Source organism: Coenobita brevimanus, chromosome 115 (assembly GCF_032717465.1).
Source record: "Coenobita brevimanus isolate Jiangsu-jjx chromosome 115, ASM3271746v2, whole genome shotgun sequence".
NCBI lineage: Eukaryota > Metazoa > Arthropoda > Malacostraca > Decapoda > Coenobitidae > Coenobita > Coenobita brevimanus.
In genome coordinates this window covers 3320001-3328495 of record NC_137068.1, presented here as the reverse complement: position 1 = coordinate 3328495, position 8495 = coordinate 3320001, and the positions used below count along the sequence as shown (strand labels likewise).

At 41.6% G+C, this 8495-nt stretch overlaps 2 protein-coding genes across 2 annotated transcripts in view; one reads left to right on the top strand and one right to left on the bottom strand.

The window, feature by feature from the left end:
• The first annotated feature begins 489 nt into the window (after positions 1-489).
• LOC145418612 (perlucin-like) lies at positions 490-3383 on the top strand. The gene is made up of 4 exons (XM_080286979.1): positions 490-493; positions 857-929; positions 1867-1976; positions 3154-3383. Exons 1-4 carry the CDS (start codon positions 490-492, stop codon positions 3381-3383), a joined length of 417 nt encoding a protein of 138 aa, XP_080143105.1.
• A 3443-nt stretch (positions 3384-6826) lies between these two features.
• The window catches only part of LOC145418642 (cysteine sulfinic acid decarboxylase-like), a 12399-nt gene continuing 10730 nt past the window's right edge, over positions 6827-8495 (bottom strand). The window contains exons 8-10 of the mRNA XM_080287004.1: positions 8230-8429; positions 7597-7741; positions 6827-7009 (exon numbers count right to left, since the gene is read on the bottom strand). Of these exons, the coding sequence (XP_080143130.1) occupies positions 6827-7009; positions 7597-7741; positions 8230-8429 (528 nt within the window). The remainder of the gene's footprint in view (positions 7010-7596; positions 7742-8229; positions 8430-8495) is intronic.

Sequence of the window (8495 nt, the reverse complement as noted above, 5' to 3'; positions counted from 1 at the left end):
TGTCAGTCTGTCCGTCTGCCTGTCTGTCTCTCCGCCTGTCTGTCTGTCTGTCTGTCTGTCTTTCCTTCTCTCTCTCTCTCTCTCTCTCTCTCTCTCTCTCTCTCTCTCTCTCTGTTCTCTAATAGTTTACACCACTTTATTTTTTCATTTTTCCCCTTTTTAAATATGGTAATAGAGGCAGTAGTAGTAGTAGTAGTAGTAGTAGTACTACTACTACTACTACTACTACTACTACTGCCTCTACTACCACTACCAGTAAAGTGTGCTTTGTGGGCGCGTGACGAGCGAGCGAGCGCCATGCTATCACAATTTCCCTCTGATATCAAATTACAGGCATAATCTCCGACATACAATTGCCAGAGTTGATGCCAAAACACACAGGGTTACGACGGAAATCTGTTTTAATTTGGCATCGTAACTGAGGCGATCACCGACAGAGACAAACACTGCCTTGGTAAACTGGATATTACAAGGGGTTCCTACGCCTATATGGGTGAGTTTGTAGTGGATAAAATTTACTGAATGTACAGCATCACAGGCATAAAGAATTTCAACTCTACTTCACTTAAGAGTAAAGTTATTAAGCTTCTGCTTAGCGTGACGGTCGGATCGGATCGGGTAGGGTCGGGTCGGGTCGGGTCGGGCCTCTAATTTCGAAACTTAAAGTAAACATTGCTCGCTCGCTCGTTACTACCTCTACATCACAAGAAAACTTCGGTAAGAGGAGTAAGATGGTCTGAAATTACAAGAATAAACCAGAAAACATCGCCCTACGGTTCAAGGGGTTGAGATCCTTAAAAAATAAAATCCAAGTGAGAGTATCGCGTGCTTACCTGCTCTCTCTTTCTCTCCGCAGTGATATGCAACCCGCCTTATATTCTGATTGGAAACTTGTCGTGCCTTCACATCCCCGAATTAAAAACAAGCTGGTAAGCATATCATCATCATTATCATCATTATTATTATTATCTTTTGTCATCATTCATCATTATCTTCATTATCATTATCATCATCATCGTCACCATCATCCATATCATTATCATCATCATCATCATTATTATCTTTATCATCATCACAGTCATCATAATTATTATCATTGTCCTTAGCAATACCATTTCCATCATGATTAATAATAATAATGATGATGATAATAATAATAATAATAATAATAATAATAATAATAATAATACCTTTTGAAGTACTACTTCCGTGTGTGTGTGTATGAATGTACAGTATATATCTATGTTTGCATATGTACTGTATGTACAGTATTTGTGTGTGAGTGTGTGAACTTGTTAAGTAGGTATATGGGTGGCTGGATTTATGGAGAACAAAGCATATCAACTTTAAGTTTCTCTCTGTGAAGTCAGAATTAATATATTGCTAGCGATTGGCTTATTTGTGCTAAATGTGGTGCTTTTCATAAAAATTAAGCACAAAAATGCATAGATTTTTCTTTGTATGTATCATATTTTGAAGTCTAATTTAGCAAAAAAAATCTGAAATGTTTGTATAATAATTTAAAAGCATCACTCAGGGCTTTTCAAAATTGGCTATTCGGTAGTGCTGGAGGGGTTTATGTTTCTATAGTTTGTTCACTGTAACTTGATCCAGATTTTTATCCCCTCGCAGCTCAGTCCACGTAGTTCAGTGGCAGAGACAGTGCTATGGCTCTACATTCTTTTTTTTTTTCTTTTTTTTTTTTAGCACTTCTTCGTGACCAGCACCATATTCTTGTGTTAGTCTCTTGTTACAACTCAGCATTCAAGATGGAGGGATGGTAATTTTAGACCAAGCTGAAGTGGAAAGAGTATAGTCAGCTAAAAAAGAAAATAAGGAAATAAAGTGTATATATTTTTTCCACAGGACCCGGGCTAAAAGGGAATGTGCTCTTCTAGATGTTCCTGGGGACCTTGCCATAATCAATGACTGTTCGCTGCTCAGGACTACGAAGGAATACATTGATTACGTTCTGGGTAAGTAGGAGCCTTTTGATATAATGACTTTTATTATTATCATCATTATTATTATTATTGCTATTATCGTTAGTACCAGTAAAGTTAGCTTTGTGAACGCGTGACGAGCGTGCGAGTGCCATGTTATCACAATTTCTCTCTGATATATTATTTTTTTCATGATGGTAGCTGAACAATGAAAAACATACTGGAATGAAGGACATCCTTACACGTACACCCCCCCCCCACACACACACGCAGGTCAAAGTGAAAGTGATGCAATAGGTCAGGGTTTGTTTGAGCAACACAGGTTCCAATGGTACATGAGTGCTGGTGTGAAGCGAGGCGCCGTAGCATTCATCACACACGCAATGTGAAATTCTACAATCTTTGCCGTCAACCTGCCGTGTCAACGAAACTGAACTGATAAAGACTTGGTTATTGATGAGATGATTCAAGCCAGAAGTGGGGTGGTTTCCCTTGGTGATTTCACCACCAAAATATAGCAAAAACATTGTGGTAAAATTATAGGCACAATCTGCAATATTTACTTAGTCCGGATGGAGTCTGGCGAGGTATTGTTTTTGGTCGAGTTTCTTTGTTTCTTTCTTTGTTAGCAACATTATGGAAAAACGGCTGAATGAAATGACATGAAACTCTCAGGATATGTGTGCACTGGTCCCAAAAGGGACTGATTCAATTGTAGAGGCAATGTATACAAGTTTGCAAGGTGAAACGCATAGTCAAAAAGTTTCACAGGGCGAGTTCGTGAATGTGAAGTTAGTTGAGCTGTTACCTTAGACATTAATAAGGAGTTTCACAGGGCAAGTTGAGACTGAAGTTAGTTGCAGCTTTACTTGTTCACTAACTCTAAATGGCAGTAATGAATCATTATTTAACAGCACTAAAATAACTGTTGTTGGGTGAGGTTTGTTGTGCCCAGCACCACTTGTTAAGTGCTAGAGTTGATGCCACAAAACACAGTGTTATGACAGAAAATCGATTAAAAAATTATTTCGTAATTGAAGAATTCACTGATTAGAGCCAAACACTCTCTTGGAAATTTCGAGACCCCAAGCGATTCCATCCCCTTTATGGGTGAGTAAACATTGCTCGCTCGCTCGTTATCACCACCACCACCACCACCACAGCCACCACCACCACCACCATCGTCATCATCTCTCTAAAACCACTGCAGGATTGACGGATGAGAATTTCTGGATTGGGGGCACGGACACTGACACTGAGGGCACGTGGGTGTGGGAAAGGACTGGCGAACCTGTACCAATGGGCGTCCCTTTCTGGCATCCTTATCAGCCTGACGGAGACGCTGACGAGAACAAGCTGACGATGGCCACCCACGGTCTGTTTGCTGACGGGAACGAAAATGAATTGTATCGTTTCATCTGTCAGGAATATTCGGATTAAATTCTTCTTTTCTCTCTCTCTCTCTCTCTCTCTCTCTCTCTCTCTCTCTCTCTCTCTCTCTCTCTCTCTCTCTCACACACACACACACAAATGATACTGAAAAACTAACACTTACACAAAAAACATACACACGCAAGAAAACACACACACACACACACACACACACACACACACACACACACACACACACACACACACACACACACAGGAATATGTTGCTAGTCACGAAGAAGTGCTATGGAAAGGATGTACAGCCGTGGTACTTCTTCTGTCACAGAGCTACGTGAAATAAGCTGCAAAGGGACGAAAATCTGGGCCAAGTTAAGGTGAAAGGAGTATATAAACCGGAGAAAAACATTATCTCTCCAAATTAATGCACAGTAATAGTAACTGGAATGATGTAAAGGTTGAAAATGAAATAAAAATATGAACTGAAGTGGATTTTTATTGGTTTCTGGCATTTGGAAGTTTGAGAGAGAGAGAGAGAGAGAGAGAGAGAGAGAGAGAGAGAGAGAGAGAGAGAGAGAGAGAATAAAAATCATAAACCTAAACAGATAAGGATACATAAACTCTCCCATCATCATCATCATCATCATCATCATCATCACCATATGTCCATTAACTTCATTTCTTATCTTCGTCATTTCCACGTCCTCTCCTTCGTCCGTAGCTGCAGGTCACGCCCCAGTCTCTCTACCTCGTCCAATACGAAGTCCATGTGGGCGTGGGCGGTCATAGGGAAGTAATTTACCAGGTCTTTTACTGGGAGAGGCTGATAGGTTACCATAAGTTGCTCGTTTGACATCATGAGTTCGTAGATTTTGGGCGCTACCTGGTTGAAATGGAGGGATAGAGGATAGATGGAGGGATAAGAGGTTAGATGGAGGAATAGGAGGTTAGATGGAGGGATAGGAAGCTAGATGGTGGGGTAGGGAATAGTAGAGAAGGGTAGGGAGAGGAAGGAGAAAGTAGCTTCAGAATAGATAGGGCACCATAAGTCATCCACCTGAGATCATGCGTTCATAGATTTGGGGCGCTACCTGGATGGAATGGAAGGATAGGGGTTAGATGGAGGGATAGAAGAATAGATGGAGGGATAAAAGAATAGATGGAGGGATAGAAGAATAGATGGAAGGATAGGAGGCTAGATGGAGGGGCAGGGGATAGTAGGGGAGGTAGGGAGAGGGAAAACAAGGCAGTTTGAGAGTCCAATAGGTTACCATAAGTCAGTCTCCTAGCCTCATGCATTCATAGATTTGGGGCACCACCTGGGGGATAGAAAGGGGGGATAGGGGTTAGATAGAAGGATATGAGACTAGATGGAGGGATAGGAGGCTAGATGGAGGGGTAGGGGATAGTTGAGAAGGATAGAGAAAGGGAGGAGAAGGTAGCTTGAAATTCCAATAGGTTACCATAAGTCTCTCTCCCGGAAGTATGCTTTTGTAGATTTTGGATGCTGCTTGGGGGATAGAATAGGGGGATAGGGGTTAGATGGAGGGACAGGAGGCTATATGGAGGGATAAGAGGCTAGATGAAGGGGTAGGGGATAATATGGAAGGCTAGGGAGAGGGAGGCGAGTGCTGGTTGAGAGTGTCCAATAGGTTATCATAAGTCAGTCTGATATACGATCATCATCATCATGATTTTTTGTCTCTTGTAGCAAAAATAAATAAATAAATAAATAAAATAATAAAAATCTGCTTCATGATAATGCTGAGAGAGAGAGAGAGAGAGAGAGAGAGAGAATTCTCACACGTAGTATCGAATTTCTCTCCCTCCCTCTCTCTCTCTCTCTCTCTCTCTTGTCCATTCTTCCCATTCCTCTTCCTGCTGGTGTGGGCGTGGGTCTTACAACGGAGTAGGTAACACTGAATCAAAAGACAGACATTGATAATGCTAACGAAGCCGGCGTTTGGTGATAAGGAAGAGGGAGAGAGAGAGAGAGAGAGAGAATTTATTAAAGCTATTATAAGTTATCTGGATTTCAAAATTTTTTACTGAATAATAATAGATTGAATGAAGGATGTTTTATTTCCTATTTAAACTACACACACACGCACACACACACACACACACGCACACACACACACACACACACACACACACACACACACACACACACACACACACACACACACACACACAAAATCGTTAAGGGGAGGGTTACGTACAGGGCCTTTCAATACCTCTACTTTTTACATATTGTTAGACATTGTTATTCATTTTAGGAAAGATTTTTTGAGTTTTAGTAGTAGTAGTAGTAGTGGTAGTAGTAGCAGCAGTAACAGTAGTAGTAGCCGTTGTCGTAGCCTTAGGTTTATGAGAAACGCGAACCCCGTAGACTGCAGGCTGAGTCTACATTGACAGTGAAATGCTTAGAAACAGCCATCATCAGCAAACACCTTCATTACCCCTTCAAATCCTGATGTCTCACGTTTTTTAATTTTCCCGCCAAATATTTCTCCCATTTTCTTTAAAGGATCGGTTTTTGGTATTTAAGGGAGTAGAGAAAGTCCCCATGAACTCCTTAAGATAAGAAGGTGATAAGGAAAAAAAGCTGACTGGAGTATATTTTATTTTCGATCACATATACAGCGGAAGAAAGAGGAAATAGGGAAAAAGTACCTAAGTGGTGCCATGTGTAAGTTCCTTCTGTAGTTTGACTTTTGATAGGTTTTGTTGGTGCCGTTGTGAGATTATGTGGTGAAATGTGTGTGTGTGTGTGTGTGTGTGTGTGTGTGTGTGTGTTTTAGGGCCTCTACTGTTGACGACTTGCATAAACTTTGTGATTCCAGGCCCAGATACAGTCTTTTATAAGAATACTCAAAGATACACACACACACTCATCTGAAACTTCATTCGTCTACTGTGTGCGCATGCGTGTGTACAGGAAGATGTATTGTGTTGGCGAAGAAGGTGAAAAAAGAGACTCAAGGCCCAGAATAAGGAAATTACAGCGTTCTTAGAGGTCTGTGTCCCGTCTCACCATCTCGTCTAACACTTGAAGCATCTGCGCATGTGTGGATAAATTTGGTAGCTTCCTGCGCAGATTTTGAATTTGATAGTTGACTCGGAAATCTGCGCCAAGACCCTCAATCTCCGCTCCATCTGCGCATATGTGGTTTAATTTTGTGGCTCCCTGCGCAGATGTAGAATTTGATGGAGTACTTCTGAGATCTGTACCAAGTCTCTCAGTCTCACCCAGCACTTGGTCCATCTGCGCATGCGTGGGTGTCGGGAATCAGGTCGTGGTGAGATCGATAAATTTAGAGACTTCATGTGCAGATTTTGAAGTTGACAGAGCACTTAGAGGTCTGCGCCAAGTCTCTCAATCTCATCCAGCACTTGGTCCATCTGCGCATGCGTGGGTGTCGGGAAGCAGGTCGTGGTGAGATCAATAAATTTAGAGGCTCCATGCTCAGATTTAGACATTGACGGAGCACTTAGAGGTCTGCGCCAAGTCTCTCAATCTCATCCAGCACTTGGTCCATCTGCTCATGCGTGGGTGTGGGGTAGCAAGTGTTGATGTGGCGGATAAAGTTGACTAGGCCCTTCTGCGGCACTGGTTGGTACCCGATCATCATACTCCCTGCCTTCACCATCTTTTCCTTGATCTTGGGGGCCACCTGCATGGATAAAAGACAAAATAAACCCTTAATTCTTCTTCTTATTATTATATTTACCTATTTACTGCTCCCCAGACTACACGATGACCCAGTTTATTTATTCATTTATCTTTCAATGAGTCTAGTTCCTTCAATCGATTTTAATTTGGTTTTAGAACTAGAGAAATTAGAAAAAAGCCTTCACTGACTTTCCTAAGGGTCTCTCCTAAGAATACCATCCCTTGGTAAAAAAAATATATAAAAGGATGGCCCCGTGGTGAAGGGATTAGAGAGGTATTTATATAGTGAGGAGTTTTTCACTATATGGCGGCTTATTTTGGACTACTACAGGGTGATACAAGAATAGCTAACATTTCCCACCCTCTACTACTACTGTTACTACTACTGCTGCTGTTACTACTATTACTACTACTGCTGCTGTTACTACTATTACTACTACTACTACTACTATTACTACTACTACTACTATTTCTACTACTACTGCTACAACTATTACTACTACAGCAGGGAAATACCAAAATATCTCACCATTCCCACCGTCTACCACCACCACCACCACTACTACTACTACTACTACTCCTACTCACCTTGCCTACTTTCTGCCACCACTGCTCGTCCTCTTGCTGTCCCCTGAGGCTAGGTGGGATGTACCAGAAGCAGGCGTTGGTACACTGGGGTTGTTCCAGTACTAGACGGAATCCTTCTCTCTTACCTGCCTGCTCACTTAAGTACCTGGGGGGGTAGAAGTAGAAGTAGAAGGGTTAAGTAGTAGCAGTAGCAGAAGTAGCAGTGGCAGTAGCAGTAGGGGTAGCAGGGTTGTAAGTTATCAGTAGTGACAATAGTAGGTTTATTATTATTATTATTATTATTATTATTATTATTATTATTCTCTCACTCTCTCTCTCTCTCTCTCTCTCTCTCTCTCTCTCTCTCTCTCTCTCTCAATAGATAGATAGGTACTTAGAAGGGTAGATAGACAGTTACTCGTAGATAGATAGATAGATACATAGAGAAGGTAGTTAGACAGACACTAGTAGCTAGATAGACAGACAGATAGATAGATAAATAGAAAGACCGATAAACACATAAATAGATAGATAGACAGGTAGATTGACTGATAGATGGATGGACAGATAGTTAGGAAAATAGACAGAACGACATAGAGATACAGATAGATCGATGGATAGATAGACAGATAGATAGACAGACCCACATATTACCTAGAGGCAGAGAAGGCCGCATCTACCCTCCTCTCCATCTCATCCAATCCATGAAGGGATAGTAGAAAGTAGAATTTAAACGCGTCTACTTTCCTCCCGCACTGGAAGCTCTTATCCCCCGTGTCGTAACTCACGTCGTAAAATTTATCTTGCTGGAATAAGTACGTGGCTGAGGCGGAGTTGCTCTCGTGTAGGAGGCCCTGAAGAAGTGGAGACATTTTTGAGACATGCTGTGTGAGCGTGACGCGTGCTTAGTTGTATGTTTT

Coding starts and splice junctions, on each gene's coding strand:
- LOC145418612 (XM_080286979.1), top strand. Junction 930..1,866: donor CCCGAATTAAAAACAAGCTG/GTAAGCATATCA, acceptor TTTTTTCCACAG/GACCCGGGCTAAAAGGGAAT. Junction 1,977..3,153: donor ATACATTGATTACGTTCTGG/GTAAGTAGGAGC, acceptor AAACCACTGCAG/GATTGACGGATGAGAATTTC.